Here is a 16318-nt window from a genome sequence, read left to right as displayed (position 1 = left end):
GTGTTCCAGCCCTCGGATCAATTTCATGGCCCTCCTCTGGACCTGCTCCGACAGGTCCATGTCTTTCTTGTATTGAGGGCCCCAGATCTGGATGCAGTACTGGATCTGGATGAGGTGGGGTCTCATGAGAGTGGAGTAGAGGGGAGAATAAGGTGTCTATGATGGCACTTCTAATTAGTCAAAGCTTTAAGGTAGATCTGCCTAAATACTTTCCTATAGCATGTTGCCCAGAAAAGAAGATGGGTTTTTAAATAAAAATAAGCCTGATTCTATTATAATTTAAACTAAACCAATTTTCTTTCGAGCAGAGAAAACTGAAATGCAGTAGGTTTAAAAAAAACCAAAGAAACCCAAAACAAAACAACGCCCCCTGCCCCCCCAAACCACCACCACCAATAGAAATATAAGCCAGGTTTCTAGTCAGCTCTGTCAGCCTCATCCCTGCAGGCAGGCCCATGCTTCCAGCCTGTTTGAGTAAGCTCAGTGAGTTTCTGAATGGCAGCAGAATCCTGCCCCTGTGGTTCCTAGTACATTCTCTTCAGAACCTCTGAAGCCCAGTCGGTTGCTTTCTGCTCCTTCTTGCAGCTCCTCGTTGTGGGGGAACATGCTCCCATCTCCCATCTCTTCTGGCTTTCGTCCGCCACGCTCTGAAGTCTCCCAAGTTCAGTGTCTCCGCAAGGAAAGGAGCAACTTTTTCTGTCCACCAAGGAACCCACCGACCCAGTTTTCTTAAAAATCAACACCGTTGTAGAAGTAAAGGGACAAAGACACTAAGAAAAAAAAGACGTTACAGAACACACTGCGATTTAGTATGCTGCCATCCTGTATTAGAAGTTGAGTATTTTTCTGTGACAGAATCTCAACATCAGTTCTGTCTTGCAAACAATAGCCCTACAGTTCCTTTTTGCTATTGGTATTGCATCTGGGTTCCCATCCCCTGGCTTGGGGGATTTTTTTTGTTTGCTTGGTTGGTTTGTGTGTGTGTGGTTTTTTAGTCTTATGTCTACCATCTGGCTTTGGAAATCACTAGGTATTTTTGTCCTAAGAAATTTCTTCTGTCATCCATGAGCATATAGTCATAAACTATACTTTCAAGTTCTAAAATTATCAAATTTTAATGTTTCGCCACCTAAGTTTCCAACAGGAACGCTGGTTTCAGTTAGCAATGCCAGATATAGTTCAATTCCTGCTCCCAATTTCAGACTAACCCATGATTTCTCGATTGCACTCAGTAAAGAGAAAATAGATAAATGCTAGTGTGATATACGTACATTTCAAAGTCTGCGCGCAGACTTTGTCTTCCTGTAGAAATTTGTCAAAATTTGCTATTCTGGCACTGTTTTTCCAGAATAAGTATATCCACATGGAGTTTATACCAAAATAAACATTCTGGAGTACTTATTTCACTTGGTTCTCAAATATAGACAAGTTGTTAAATACTTCCAGCCAAGAATCTGGGAACATCTGTGGGGTTCATTCCCTGTAGAAGTTTTTCTCCCTTCATCTCACAGGATTGGATTTTTACTGTAACCTTCATATGTTGTGGTTTTTATTTTGGTTTTTGTTTTTTGGGTTTTTTTTTACTGCGTTAATCTTCCTTTTTCATGTTTCAGTTTAAAAAAGACAGGTAATAGTGTAAAAGTTCACACAACCTTCTTGGCACTGATGTATACACACATTACTATTTATTTCTGTTAAGCGAGCTTAATGGCTGAAAATGAGGGACTGATTGGGTGTGGTGTGAAGCCGTGATGATAGGTGCAAACACTGGGGGGACTTACTGCCTTTACCTTCAGGCATCTACATCTGGACTAATCATCCTAAATTTCTTTTGCAGTCATGGGAGAGAAATAGGCATTTTTAGGGTGGAAATCATTGGACTTATTTTAAATGTCTGCTTTTAGTATGGGATGACTTATAAACTACTCGCTTGGAACTTTACAGGAATTAGTCATATGCTTAAGCTGTAGTACTTCTATAGTATTTTAGGAGTAAAGTCCTAGGATGTAAATGCCACGAGGGCACTGTCGTATAGGGACCACTTTCCTCTGGCAGACAGAAGCTAAGCTTCCACTGGCAGACTTGTCGGTCATTCAACATTTGGAGAGTCTGAACGTGCCTCCTGGAGGACTGATATATGCTACTTCACTGGACTGTGAATTGGATATTTAATCCAGAATTCAGAGAACATATTTTAGACTTGAGGATTTCCCAAAATAAATAAAAAGTATGAGAAATTCTGGTCCCACACTGGATCGCTCCAAGACCATTCCTGGTTTCACGCTAGGCTCACTGCTTTCCTGTCTGACTCCTATGAGTTTTGATTTAAGGGTTCTTCCTTTTTCTGTTGGCATGAATCTTCAAAGTTCTTTCACTTCTACTGTGTATCCCAACTTTGCCAGACTCCATGATGTTTTTCTGGTGAAAAATGAATGAAGAAGCTACAGTAATTGACCTGAATACCTGGTTAGGTAGTGTGCACATGTGTTTTAATCAGATCCTGAATTCATATTTTGAAATAAGATGCAGAGATTACTTTATTAACAGCTGAGTGCTTTGGACACCAAGTTTTTGTACCTACCTCACTGAGATGTACCTTCTTGTAATTGACAAGATAGATGCATGAGAAATTTGGTGTTTTGCCAGGGGAAGCCAAGTCTGCCATGTGATACAGAGGTATTGCTTTGATAAACTGTTAAAGTTTTCAAATAACACTAAAAAAAACACAGCTGGAAGATGTTTATGGTACCTTCCTCAGTGCAAGAGAGCTGACTTTTTAAACACAGCTTTTAAAGTATTTACCTTCACCTTTATCTTGCATTTAACACTCAACAGCAAATTAAATTTTGCTGTAAACTACAGTGTTGTGCCAAGTATTCAAAATTTAAGATCTATGGAGTGAATAGTTCTTTTTATAGATTTCCCTACTTCCCCCCCTTGAATCTTTACAATAATAAAACGCTTGTGGGATTTACAAGACGTTAATAGGCAGAGGCTACTTTGAACTCGTGCAAGGAGGGCTATGTTGCCTGTTTTTTCAGCTGTACTTTACAAACGTACATCTGAACTATTTTTATGCATATTCCTTGTATAAATTTTATCTGAAGAAAAATAATTTATTGAGATAGTTTGTTTGAATTTCATAGAACTCTTGTTTTATGTAAACATTGGATTTAACCCTGATTTTAAGGACAATTTTGTGCATTGAAAAAACAAGGTTTATTAGTTTCAGTATAGCAAGCCTAGTTTAATGTTCTTTTACTGTTTTATTAATAAGCTAAGTTGAGTTTTCAATAATTATCTCTAATGTATATTACTAAATGGGGTTTTTGTTCTGTTCTTTTCAAACCTTTTTCACTGTTCTCCAGCGCATTAAATCTGGCAGAGATGGCAGTGCACGTAGCCGCAGAGAAGCAAATGCTGGTGGCGGTAAGTACTTAATGCCTCTGCTTAAATATCACATTTGTCAGGATCCTAAAGAAAATAGTTTCTCTTAAAGTGTTTGTAAAACCTCCTTACATTCTGAAGTGCACACAAATATGCATTGAGTAATATGCAAGTACTTCACAAATTTCATTCCATACTTTTTGATTATCTCATAGCTGTATGAAACCTCAACTGGTATAGTAGCATGGATTTGGTCTAAGATTTGTGCTTTATATACAGATCTCAGTGTATTCCTAAATCTAAATTTCTACTGGTTTTCAATACTGTGGACTTCAACATTTTTATCCCATTAACTTTAAAATACTTACTATAAGGAATCATGTATTATAACAAAACAGAACGTGTAAGCCATGAAAAACGGTAATTCATTGTGTCTTTATTTAACATGGAAAAAAGGGAATTTTGTGCCCACCATCTAGTCTGTTACATTATGTGTTCATTACAAGTTCAAGAGGCTATTTTGTGCAACCACCTCTGTAATAAGAGGACACCTGTACTATCTTTGAGCTTCTTCTTCCCCTTTTCCTATTACAGCAGAGTTGAAGTACTGGAGTCTTCCACAGAGGAAAGCTTGCTCTCTGACTATTAAGTCTCTCTGCTCCTATAGATTTACAATGCTGACTTTCATAAATGTAAAACTCTAGCAATATAAGTCTGGAAACTGGCCTGCTTTGTCTTTTCTGCACTAGGTAGTCTACATATTGCAGAGCTAATGATTTTTCCCTCCCATTATTAAATCCATGAAAAGTTAGTAATGTTAAACCTAACTGTTCCCTGCTGCTGCTCTAAGGAAACTAGCAGACTTCAGGCTACTTCAGCCACCTGGAAAAAAATCCATTTTGACCCAAATAGGAAATGGTTTCTTTGTATTCTGTGTTTGGTTTATCTTAATATTAGTGGGTCTCATAAAAAGATATCCCCTATAAATTCTTGCCTCTCTTCCCTTCCTTTTACAGAGAAATAATTTATGGATTTTTTTTTTCTTATTTGGTAATTTTATTTCTCCACCTACATAGCAGATGCTTTACTACATTTATCCAATTCTGTAGGATCATGAAAAGTCATGGATATTACTAGTGTAATCTTAAGATGACCTTAGAATGCTGTTACATTTATGAAGAATGCTCTCCTGGGTTCTCTAAGGGTTAAGAACGAGCGTTGGATGCTTCAGAGAGATCTCATTCCTTTTTCAGCTCAGTAGTTTCACTAGGGAAGCTTTTAAATCATTTCTTGATATGTAGAAAAAACACCATTCACCTAGGATTGAATTTTACCTGTTCTGGGCCTCAGGCCAAAGTAATTCTTGGGGTGAAATTCCTTATTTTGGTAACAGAGAGGGATGGAAACATTTCTGGACTCTCCTTTGTTGCATAAGCCCTACGATCAGGCAGCCAGCTAGAGGTGCCAGCAAAACAGCAGCCTGAGACAGCATGCGGACCTGTTTTATGTCATAAAGTGGAGATCCACTTTGGCTTATAATAAATAGAAATGAAGAGCAGCATTGGTAGCAGGCAAGGGTATTTACAGCTGTGCAAAATATTGCATCAGGCATACAGCCAAATGGTACAGAGGGTCTCTTTTCTTACAGCTATATTTTGTAATTATCCCTACCCTCGTTAGTGAAAAAGGGGCATGTTATCGGGAGAGAGTGAGTAAGTAATTTAGCAAGAGGATATAAATAATGACCAAACTGGAAAGATGCTAAGACAACATTAATCCCCCAAACTACCAGTTTGTCAGTACTACTTTTACAGACAGAAATATCTATGCGAAGTTGTCTCTTTTTAAAAATTTTAAAATAAAAAAAATCCCTTCCCCTCCCCTCCAAAGTTGGAACACGTGAGGAACTTTGACTGCAAGCTCTAGTAATTCCAAGGCATTACTCTTTCCCCCATAACCAGAGTAATAAGAGAAGAGCAAATGCAAACATTTAGGATGCTAACATGAAGAGGATGAGAGGGTAAGCAGGGTCAGAATTGACCTAGAATTTGTCCTATCAATAATTCTTAGATTGTTGCTCAAGATATTATGTCAAATTCATGAAAGGATGGGGAAAAAAACAGAGGTTTGGGAACAAGTCTGTATAAGAGCACGTTTGAGAAGTCTCCGTTATACAAATTCAGTGCCAAAGATCCAACCTTTCTGGAAATGACTCAGCAAGCAAGCAGAGGTACAAAGAAGGTCCTGTATTGAGCTTGGAGTTAACTTTCTGTTGGGATTCCTAATTAAAAGTTGTGGTGAGATGTACTACTTATATATATTTTTAGAAGGGTCAAAGGCATTATGCATTTTTTAACTAGTAATGTTGACTCTGGGGAACCTTATCAGTGAAGAAGCTGCACGCTCACAGCAACAGATGTTCAGAACTGTGTTGCAGTTTGTCTGCCTTTTACTGAGGATGACTGAGAGAAACCTGAAGACCCAAACATTGTTTTGTCCAACGTTTGGCATTGTTCACCTGGGTTACAAGTCTGTATTTTGCAGTGTAGGAAGTTTCTGGACGTGGCCTGTGTGAAGATATATATGAAATATAAACATGGGTTATTTTATTTCAGAATCTTAGTACACTTTTGATAAATTAATGGCTTCAAAATTTAAAAAAAGAAACATTTGTATACATTTTAAGATTAATCTTTTCCAGTGGTGTTGCCAAGACCAAATGGGATCATTTTCCTACACTGTATGAAGGATTTGCCATCATTACTGAACCCAGTGAAGCATGGAATCCTCCTTAGTTTAGTACTTACTAGCTAAATTAGAGTACTTACTAGCTAAATGAAGTGTGTATGCATTCCAAATATTTTAGGTATGATGCATGTTTTATTTCTTTCCTCTTACCAGCTCACTGTCCCCATACTTGCTGGCATTCCTAACAGGTTCTTTTTTTTTTCCCCCAAGTATTTTGTCCCTATATAGTTATTTATATTAGCAGTACTAATAATTCAGGCCACCTTGTTTTAGGAAATGTGATATAAAATTGCTTTTAAAGAGGAAGCTAAGAGGAAAGTAAGGCCTTTGACGCAGTCTCCCACAGCATTCTCCTGGAGAAGCTGGCTGCACACAGCTTGGATGGGTGCACTCTACGCTGGGTTAAAAACTGACTGGACGGCCGAGCCCAGAGAGTGGTGGTGAATGGAGTCAAATCCAATTGGTGGTGAGTCACGAGTGGTGTTCCCCAGGGCTCAGTACTGGGGCTGGTCCTGTTCAATATCTTCACTGATGATCAGGATGAGGGGATCGAGTGCACCCTCAGTAAGTTTGCAGATGACACCAAGTTGGGTGGAAGTGTCGATCTGCTGGAGGGTAGGAAGGCCCTACAGAGGGACCTGGACAGGCTGGATCGATGGGCTGGGGCCAACTGCATGAGATTCAACAAGGCTCAGTGCCGGGTCCTGCACTTGGGTCGCAACAACCCCATGCAATGCTACAGGCTGGGGGAGGAGTGGCTGGAGAGCTGCCTGGCGGAAAAGGACCTGGGGGTGTTGGTTGACAGCCGCCTGAACAGGAGCCAGCAGTGTGCTCAGGTGGCCAAGAGGGCCAATGGCATCCTGGCTTGTATCAGGAATAGTGTGGCCAGCAGGACCAGGGAGGTGATAGTGCCCCTGTACTTTGCACTGGTGAGGCCACACCTCGAGTACTGTATTCAGTTTTGGGCCCCTCGCTACAAGAAGGACATCGAGGTGCTGAAGCGTGTCCAGAGAAGGGCAACGAAGTTGGTGAAGGGTCTGGAGCACAAGTCTTATGAGGAGCGGCTGAGGGAGCTGGGGTTGTTTAGTCTGGAGAAGAGGAGGCTGAGGGGAGACTTTATTGCTCTCTACAGCTACCTGAAAGGAGGTTGTAGCGAGGTGGGGGTCGGCCTCTTCTCCCTAGTAACAAGTGATAAGATGAGAGGAAATGGCCTCAAGCTGCGCCAGGGGAGGTTTAGGTTAGGCATTAGGAAAAACTTCTTCACCGAAAGGGTGGTCAAGCATTGGACCAGGCTGCCCAGGGAAGTGGTTGAGTCTCCATCCCTGGAGGTATTTAAAGGACGGATAGATGTGGTGCTCGAGGACATGGTATAGATGGACTTGGCAGTGCTAGGTTAACGGTTGGACTCGATGATCTTAAGGGTCTTTTCCAACCTGGACGATTCTATGATTCTATGAAAGAGAACTAAGTCAGCAGGGTTTGTACTTAATAGGACACCTATTACTTTGCCAATATAAATTAAAACAGAAGGTGCATGAGATGCACCAGAGCATAATTTGAAGAATATGATTAGTGTATGCATGAATGGTAGACAATGGAAAAAGGGAGACCAAGAAAACTGACATCTATATCAGTGTCAGTTAAAGTCTGCTCTTGTCTTGTGAGAAGAATAAGCATTAAATCTAAAATGCCTAACCAAAATTGAACACATTTGTTCACTCTTATTATAAAATGTGAAATTTTCTTTTCCCCACAAATATCAGATTTATGATTGTCAATCTTTTTGATTCATGTTGGAAGCAGATGACTTTGGTACACTCCCTTAAAATTCTTCTTTTTAATTTAAAAAAGGAGAAAGAAAAAAAAAAAACAACAAAACCCTGAAGGGAGCTATAACAGTACATCTGAGTTTAGGCAGTTCTCAAAGATTTCCTTTCCAATAGTCTTTTCATGTTTTCATACTCACTTTTTTTGTGTTTTGCAGAGATGTGATAGTAACATCCAGAATTTGGAAGTTAGGACATGATGGTTTTTACTACCCTAAGAGATTTTTACTGTTCAATAGCATAAGGCCTTTCATAGATAAGGGAAAGTATGACTTTAAGGAATACATGACCACAGCAGTGTTTGCTTGGTCTCTGCAGTTGCCCTGCTCTCTGAATGGGGAGTTTTGTACTGGATGAGAGGGGAGTTTTGTACTGGATGAGAGGAGCCATGCAGTCTCGGACAGGAGCCCAAAGAAGCAGTGTTGAATTCAGAAGATGAAAGGCTGAGCACTATTCATTCTCCTTGTTACCTAAGCCTGTCCAGATAAATTTGGGAAGGAAACCACGTGAGAATAATTTAGGTGTCTTTTCCCTTTTTCATTTCACCTGTGATGCTGTCAGTGGAGAAATGGTTTTGTCCATCCCAAACAAACATCCCATAACCAAACATCCTTTACCAGCCCATAGGGATCTCCTCATATAATATGGAAGTACATTATAGATGTTAGGGCTATAAGCATCCCAAATAATCTTGACTGCGATAGAGGCAAGAGATTCTCATGTTACCCTGCAGCCAGGACTTCATGATCACTATATTTTCACTTATATTTTGCCTGTTGATGCCTTATTAATCACAAATCATCATGGGATGGTTCCATTGGCTATGTGTGAAAAAAAAAAAGTAATTTTTTATAAACAGACGGGGAAAATACCCGAGTGAAGAGAACATCTTAATCTGTTTTCTGCATCTGAACTCACCTAAGGAGTTAGCTGAACTGACACACTATAAACAATTTTCATTCTACAGAATTTCAAATCAAAATGAACTGCAGTGGAGTTAAAAATTGCATCTGGTTCCCATGCCATTTCTCAGTTTTAATATAATATTCTGCCTGCTACGCTGAATGTACTCTTCTCTTTGGTCAAACCAAACCAAAGCCCTCTCTTCTCCAACAATGGTGTCTTCATCCCAAATATGAAAGATATACAGAGCCGCATTTAAACACATTCTGGATTTAGTGAAGCATCTGTAGTCTTTAAAAGCATTAGCTCACTATGCACTTCATTACGTAAACATTTTACAGAGGAGGTAGATTACCAAACAACCTTACCCTTTGATATCTTTTCCTGCTGAGTAAAATGGTACTAAAAATTCTATTTTATGTCCTTTGTGATACTGAAGGAAATTCTGATGCAGTAGTCTCATCACTGTAATTGCAACTAGTGAGAGTCCTTTAAAAATAAATATAAAATCATGGATTCTATGGGTTGAAGTGGTATACACACAGGTATCTTGCTAAGTAGGAAGTACAGAAACACTTACAAACATTTAGAATCTTTTTGCTAGATATCACTGCTTAAAACAGGATTATTCCAAAATAGGATTAATTTTGCAGAATGTTGCTTTATTCATTATTCTGCCATATAAAGTTAACAATTTTTTAAAAAATAAGTTGTATACTTTGATTCTTTTTTAAAATTGTATGTGGAGGAATTAGTTCAAATTAGTTTTTGTATGGAAGTTGAGAGTAGTGCAGATATAACTCATTTGCAGTTTGAGAAATGTCTACCTGTAGTCCTTTGATTGCAAGTGCAATCAGACAGATACTAACACTCAAAGCTGTACTATTAGTAGAGAAAAACTCTACAAAAAAGCTTTTCATCCAGAGCTTTTATTATTATCCTTTGTCCCAATGTTACCTTCTTTTTTTTTTTCTGTGTATTACTTTAGTGAAAGTTAGTTTCATTCCCATAATCCAAAAGCTGGAATGTGTATAAAATCTTTGGCCAAAATATGTATGTATACTGAATAAAAACATATAGATGATTTACCTGTAAATAGAACTACAAAAAGTAATTTCAAATTGAGATTTAAACTTCTGGCAGATCATGTTATATGGTCAGCAGAATTTTTAATAGCTGCCATATTGGCAGCCAAATCCTGTATCCCATGGCAGAGATGTCAAGAAAAGCCTTACCCCAAATGGCTCAACAACTAGGACATTCCTCTGGAAAGATGGAGCTGTGGGTTTGAACTCCCTCAGGTGAAGGAAGGCATTGAAGCCACAGACTTCTTGCTTCCTGAGCTGCTGTCTGACATCTCCGTGTAAGGTAGACGGTGTCAACCACCTCTTATTCTCTTCCAGATGCACATTAAAATGAAAGATGCTGCTCCTTCCACATTTTTAGGTATGCTTAGAGCATAGTGGAGTCCATGGAGACTTGATGTGGTTTTGTGTATTAGCTTAAGTTAAACTAACTGTGGGCTGCTACCAGAAGAGATGTTAACCTTCCCTTCACTCTTGCTGTAGATATAATGGTCATGTAGAGGTAAGGTGAGCTGCATTACTTTGCTGATCCACTTGAGAAAAAGTTTTCATTAGGTTAGCTTTAAACGTATCAGTAACCTGCTCCAGCACAACCTGCTACCACGTGATGGCATGTGGAGGGGGATGCGATGCAGGGCAGGAAGGGCAGGCTGCTCCTTTCTGTGGCGAGGTGGGGCTAGATTGGTAGGTTCAGAGTAAATGAAAGGTGGAACTCCTTACCTCAGGTTGATACGGATGCAAAAATTTCACAGGGGCTCCAGGGAAGACTGAACAAGTTATTGGAGAATAAATCAATCAATCCATTATTAAATATGAAGAGCCGCCCCCCTCCCCCAAACACATGCTTGATTTACAGATTCTTGGAAGCTAGGAAATTATTCTTGGAGAGCTACTGTATATGCTTGCTCTTCTTATGATGCTCTTCGCTAAGCATCTTGTTCTTTTGTATGGACAATAAGCCAGTTTAGATAGATCTTTAATCCAGTAAGGCATCCATATGATCTTACTGCTTACCTGTTAAGAGGACACTGTGCCCATAGACACTTAGTCTTTATAGTTTTTTCCAGGGTGCGTTTAGTCAAGGTGGGATGTACTGATCAATTAACTTCCTGCTTCCGGAAAGAACAGTCCGGCTCCCCTCAGCACTTCTTTTCTTTCCCATTCCTGGTCATATGTTCTTGCTGCTTCCCTTGCGCTACTTCTAGCATTAATCTGACCCTTTGGTGAGTTGGTTCAGTTCATTAAATGCAGTAAATAATGTGTTCGGGCAACTGAGTCAAGCCTGAAGCCTAAAAAGCTACATTTGCATGAACATTTGCTCACTGTAACAGCACTCACAGTTCCATTTACTGTATTGGCTTATAAACAGAAAGGGGAGCTTAGGCAGCAGGGTCGCACGCTGAACATCCTGCAGGCATCCTGCTGCTCAGGATGGCCATTTCGGGCAACTCACTCATAGCAATAAGTGCTTAAGGAACTTCAAAGCTGTGCGGGGAGGGGGGCAGTTGGTGAGGTTTAGATACTTCAAGGGTTGGACATCCACTAGATAGGGAGAGAAAAGGGGGGAAAATTTGGCTTCAAATTTTGGGCTTACTGCTTTATTCCCTTCTTGGATGTAGTCCTAATAAAACTTAAGGGTCCTAGGATGTCCAAGAAAGCTTCTGTTTTCAATTGTTTGTTTTAGGGCAGTAAGATGTACAGGTAACTTGTGGATATTATGTTTTTCCTGCCCATTTTGGGTTGTATACCATCCTTTTTTTTCTTCTTTTAGTTAATATAAGATCTTTCACCTTCCTCTGGTAGTATCACTAAAACCTATGTGTTTTCCTCCTTCGCAGTTGAAAACCTTTGATATGTCATCTTCCTCTTTTATTTTCATTGCACCCAGTTCTTCCTTTCTGGAGCCAACCAATTAAACCTATGGAGTGTCTTTGACTAGTTCAGTTTTCCCCTAGTGTAGTTTCTGCTGTATCGTTCCTGCCTTTGCATCGCCTTACTGCTTGTTCCAATTTTATTCGTTATTTTGTAAATTACTTGTTTTCCATTGCACAAGACTACTCCTATCCTACTCTTTCTCTCCCTGTTAAACATTTCATAATCTCCTCTAAACTGTCCTCAAAACGTTTTCATCCACACCATCTTTGAAGCTCAGCACTCACCTCCTTGTTGCGCAGGCCTGCCCAAAGCCCGCTGAAATCCAGAGGCGACCCTTTGGTAATTTCACAGCCCTTTGGTTGAGCACCTCCAATCAAACACATTGATTTCTTTCAGTTTCTTCAAATCCTTTGTTAAGCATTCGCTTCTTCCGTGGAACCTGTCAATGAGAATTGATCCCAGGGAGGTCAACGTACATTAAAATAAATTTTCCTTGCTTTGAAGTTTCAACGGTAATCTGTGTCTTGTAAATATATTAACTGTTTGACATGTGACTGTATGTATTAGATCTTTCTTGGAGCAGAGACATTGTCTTCCAATTCAGGGCTGAGTAAACTGAGCCCTGCAGTAGTCTTTATAGAGAAATAAAGGTTTGTCATCTTTGTGGAAGATTTTTTTTTTATAGTAACAATATTTATAAAAAAGAACATTTATAGTAAATAAGACAATGGAAATGTGTCACCAAGTCCAGACTTTGTAATGAATGTTTGCTGAATGAAATGCATTTTTCGTCCTTGCAGATGGAGGACTTTTAATAACAGCATTGTTTGGTGGTGTAAACGAGCGTGTTTGTATTTGGCAGCATGGCATGTCCTGCCTTGTAAATATACCAAGCCAAACATGAAACGTTTTCTCCTAGGAGAAAAAAAAAAGCATAAAAATTTGTTGTAGCAGACGAGATTGAAAGCTTGCCATGAATGTGAAAAAGAGATTCAGAGGTGAACAGAATATTTAAAGTGTCTGGAATACTGCTGTGGCAAGAGAATGTTAATCTGACGTTGTCTGGGCACGAGGCAGCCCTCGGAGCTGACACATTCCTTGGGGCCCCGCTGCAAACTGAGCTGCCAGCACACTGTTTACAGCAAGATGCAGGGCCAGGATGGTCTGTATAGCATACATGAACTGTGCCTGCCTGCCACGCAGGCAGCACATGCCAAATATACTCTTCTAATTAAAAGCAAAGTTAGTGTTGTATTTAACCTTGAGAGCGTTCAACAGGTGGATCATACTAATATATTAGTAAGCACACAGACATATGAAATATCCCTATATGTTGTGACAGTGTTTATATTTATCATGCTTATTTTAACTCCAAAATGTGACTGTAATTTATAAGCAGCTGAAATGTCAGCATTTGAAGCAGAAATATTTTAATGTGTTTACTCCAAAGTAAATAAGGCTGTATATATTTTTTAAAAATAAATTAAAACACACATGTGTGGACACAGTGTCCATTGTGTTTTAATGACCACTATTACAAAGGAGTACTGTATCCATCATGAAAAGATGGTTTCATCCAAATCTTGTTTGACAGATAGTAGCTGAATTTATGTTGTTCTTTTATCATGATTTCACAGAACATAGCAGCATGTTGTTTGTTTTCAACTTTTTCTTTTTTTCCCCCCCAGATAGTGGTGGTACCAAAGGGGAAAGACTGAGTGCCAAACTAAAAGCTTTGCCTGGAGCAAGTGAACCCTATGAAAGTAGCGGCAGCAAAGAAATAGGCAAGTGGGCATCTTATACCTTCTTGCTTTCCTCGCCCTCAAAGACAGAGGAGGTGGAAAAAATAAGTTCTTGGAAGAGCATATATAATTAGGCAATTAGGAAGACATTTTCCCCATTAAATAAATGTGAAGAATGGCTTTAGCTTCATTGTTTAGAGCTCACTATAAAGAAATTGTAAATATTAAGAGATGTGGCCCGTGTAAATATTTATTACTTTCAATATCTGTCTGCTCCATCCTTTACTCACTTCTTGTGGTTCTGCAGTCATAAGTTCTCACTAAGATTGAATTTTCAAAGGGGTTTAAAATCCCAAATCCATGTGGAATGCGGTACTTCCTTTAACCAACTCATCAGTCTTCCTGTTCCATGCACTTTTCCGAAGTCTTTTTCTCACTTAGTGACTGTAATAAAATAAAGAGAAATTTATTTAAAAAAAAAAAAGGAAGAAAAAAGCTGTTATTACTAGCACGTAGGTACTTTGCTCTTGCGCCATGCCTTGCTTCCCGAATGTGGTATCTTGTTCTCCAGTGTTCACATGTTCTTTCTGGTCTGCATTTGAAAGATACCTTGCAGATGTGTAGTGCAAAAACCCGCTCTTGTGTTTCATTGTATATGTTTGAAACAAAGCTAAAATTACTTGCAGGTAACTGTTTCCAATGTATTTATTTAAACCCTAGATGCCTCCTACGTAGATCCACTTGGCCCGCAAGCAGAAAGACCAAAAACTGCAGCAAGAAAAAGAACTGAGGAAGATGACTTTGCTGATGAAGAACTAGGAGAGGATTTGCTTCCAGAATAGCATATGGTCCACTCATAACTTTTTCTCATTTTAAAAGTTTTAGCAGAAAAACATTAATCCATGATGATTTTTGCAGTGGATTTTGATAAAATATTTGTGAAATACTTTGCATATATGGTATCTTACATTAAAAACGTGGATTTGAAGTTGCAGTGTCTTTTACAATTGATTTTTAAAAAATAATGCTGAGGTTATTTTACTCATGCATACTCACAGCTATTCAAACTCATTGCAAACTGTATCACGTGCATAAAGCTTTTGCTTTCAGAGATACGTCTGATGATAATAGGAAGCGCAGCAGTCTCCAAAATTTCACCTTTCAGTGCAAAATACCTTAAAGCAATGTTATAAGGTTGAAAGTCCCATGTCCTTCGTCCAAAGCCAGAACTTAGTTAAGGCCTATGAATTGACTTTCTGAAAATGTTGGATATGACCGTGGTCATCTTTAAGGCCCCAATTCAGCAAAGCACTTAATACTGATGCTGAAGAAAGCATCTTAATTTTAGTCTATGCTTAGCTGAGCTAGGGCGATTTTTCACTCTCTAGGCAATCTCCTAGGTATTTTTCCAATTACAAAGATGAGGGCTTTTTTTATTTGGAATGGTCAGAGTGGGCAGGATTCCAATCTAGTTTGTTCAGAATTGCTAATTAGATTTCAGCTTTTGAGTCTTATGTTGGGGATTGTGGCACTGGCTACGCAGAGGTAGCTTTCTACAGATGAGGCTGAGTACGTGCAAAGATGTTAGTTACAGAAATCATCGTTTTGCTTGTGAACTGAGCAAGTTTGATCTGAAGTCATTGAGACATGTTAAATAGGAACATGGGGTTCCTGATTTATATCACCTTTCAGAGACACAAATATTAGGTGTTCAGAATTTCCTAATAAATACTTGCAGAACTAGTACACTGGGGTGGCAGGGATGTGTTTTTAAAACATTGGTGTGAGTTTGGTTTAATAGCTAGACTTTGGTTATTACACTTTGAAATGCAAGGATTCAGTCTTCTAAAATTTGCAGTGCTCATTCTCAGTGTTGGTGCTTAGACTGTTTCCTGACTAGTGGCACTGGAAAGTTCTCTTCATATCTTCATGAAGTGTTCTTTTCAGGTTTTAAAAACATCTGCCCGGTCTCATAAGATGTCTCTGCAAGTGGTCAGAAATACTTCTTTAACGGCACAGTTGCAGGAATGTGGGGTTTATGGTACAGTTAATGGACTGCTTTACACGTAACGTGTTTCCCATGATACTGGTGCAGCACTCGGTCTAGGGCTGCAACAGCTTCTGCTTGGTGGCATAAGCAGAGCCCATTCAGTGTGGTTCATGGCACACCCTGAGGAACTCCCCAAAGAAGAGAGACATGGTAAGCTCTGGGGCCTGATCCTTCTAGAGGGTGGAAGAGCGTGAGAAGGAAGTAGATGCCACCCATATCATTTCTGCAAGTCTCTCCTGTGCTGCAGTTCTATCTTAGCAGCAGGACAGAAAGGAAAAAAAGATGACCTTTGCTGCAGGTGGGGACACAATGGGAAAGAAGGGATGGCTTATGTGGCTAAAGAGCTTGGATACCACACTGCAGCACTCACATGCCAAGCCAGAGCAGTCTTTGGCTTTTTGACTGTTCACCTCAGTTGAGGAGACCTTCTGTGTCTTTTAGAATGAGAAATACAGAAATATGTTGCCTCTTTTGTCTCTGTCTCTTTATCATTTTACTTTTTGCCACTCCTTGGCAGTAGCCCAAAGGCGGTGCGCACCTGTGAACGCAGAGTCCGTACGGTTGTCAGCTGGGTATACCCTGGGTCCGTTGTAGCGTGGCAGGAACTTGCCGTCTCTGGCGCTGGGCAGCCCTGGCCTCTCTTCATGGAGGCTATCCCTGCAGCCCCACCACTGCCAAAACCTTGGCGCTGACACCCAATAC

At 39.7% G+C, this 16318-nt stretch overlaps 1 protein-coding gene across 1 annotated transcript in view; it reads left to right on the top strand.

Moving 5' to 3' along the window:
* Positions 1 to 14554, top strand: part of IFT88 (intraflagellar transport 88) — a 52541-nt gene extending 37987 nt beyond the window's left edge. The window contains exons 24-26 of the mRNA XM_087756674.1: positions 3369 to 3429; positions 13513 to 13608; positions 14287 to 14554. Of these exons, the coding sequence (XP_087612800.1) occupies positions 3369 to 3429; positions 13513 to 13608; positions 14287 to 14408 (279 nt within the window). The 3' untranslated portion in view covers positions 14409 to 14554. The remainder of the gene's footprint in view (positions 1 to 3368; positions 3430 to 13512; positions 13609 to 14286) is intronic.
* Positions 14555 to 16318: the final 1764 nt, after the last annotated feature.

The sequence above is a fragment of the Nipponia nippon genome, unplaced genomic scaffold, assembly GCF_047370975.1.
Source record: "Nipponia nippon isolate SJK-2023a ecotype South Korea unplaced genomic scaffold, ASM4737097v1 scaffold_2, whole genome shotgun sequence".
Lineage (NCBI taxonomy): Eukaryota > Metazoa > Chordata > Aves > Pelecaniformes > Threskiornithidae > Nipponia > Nipponia nippon.
Note: the sequence above shows the minus strand (reverse complement) of the source record. Positions and strands in the feature narration are given on the sequence as shown.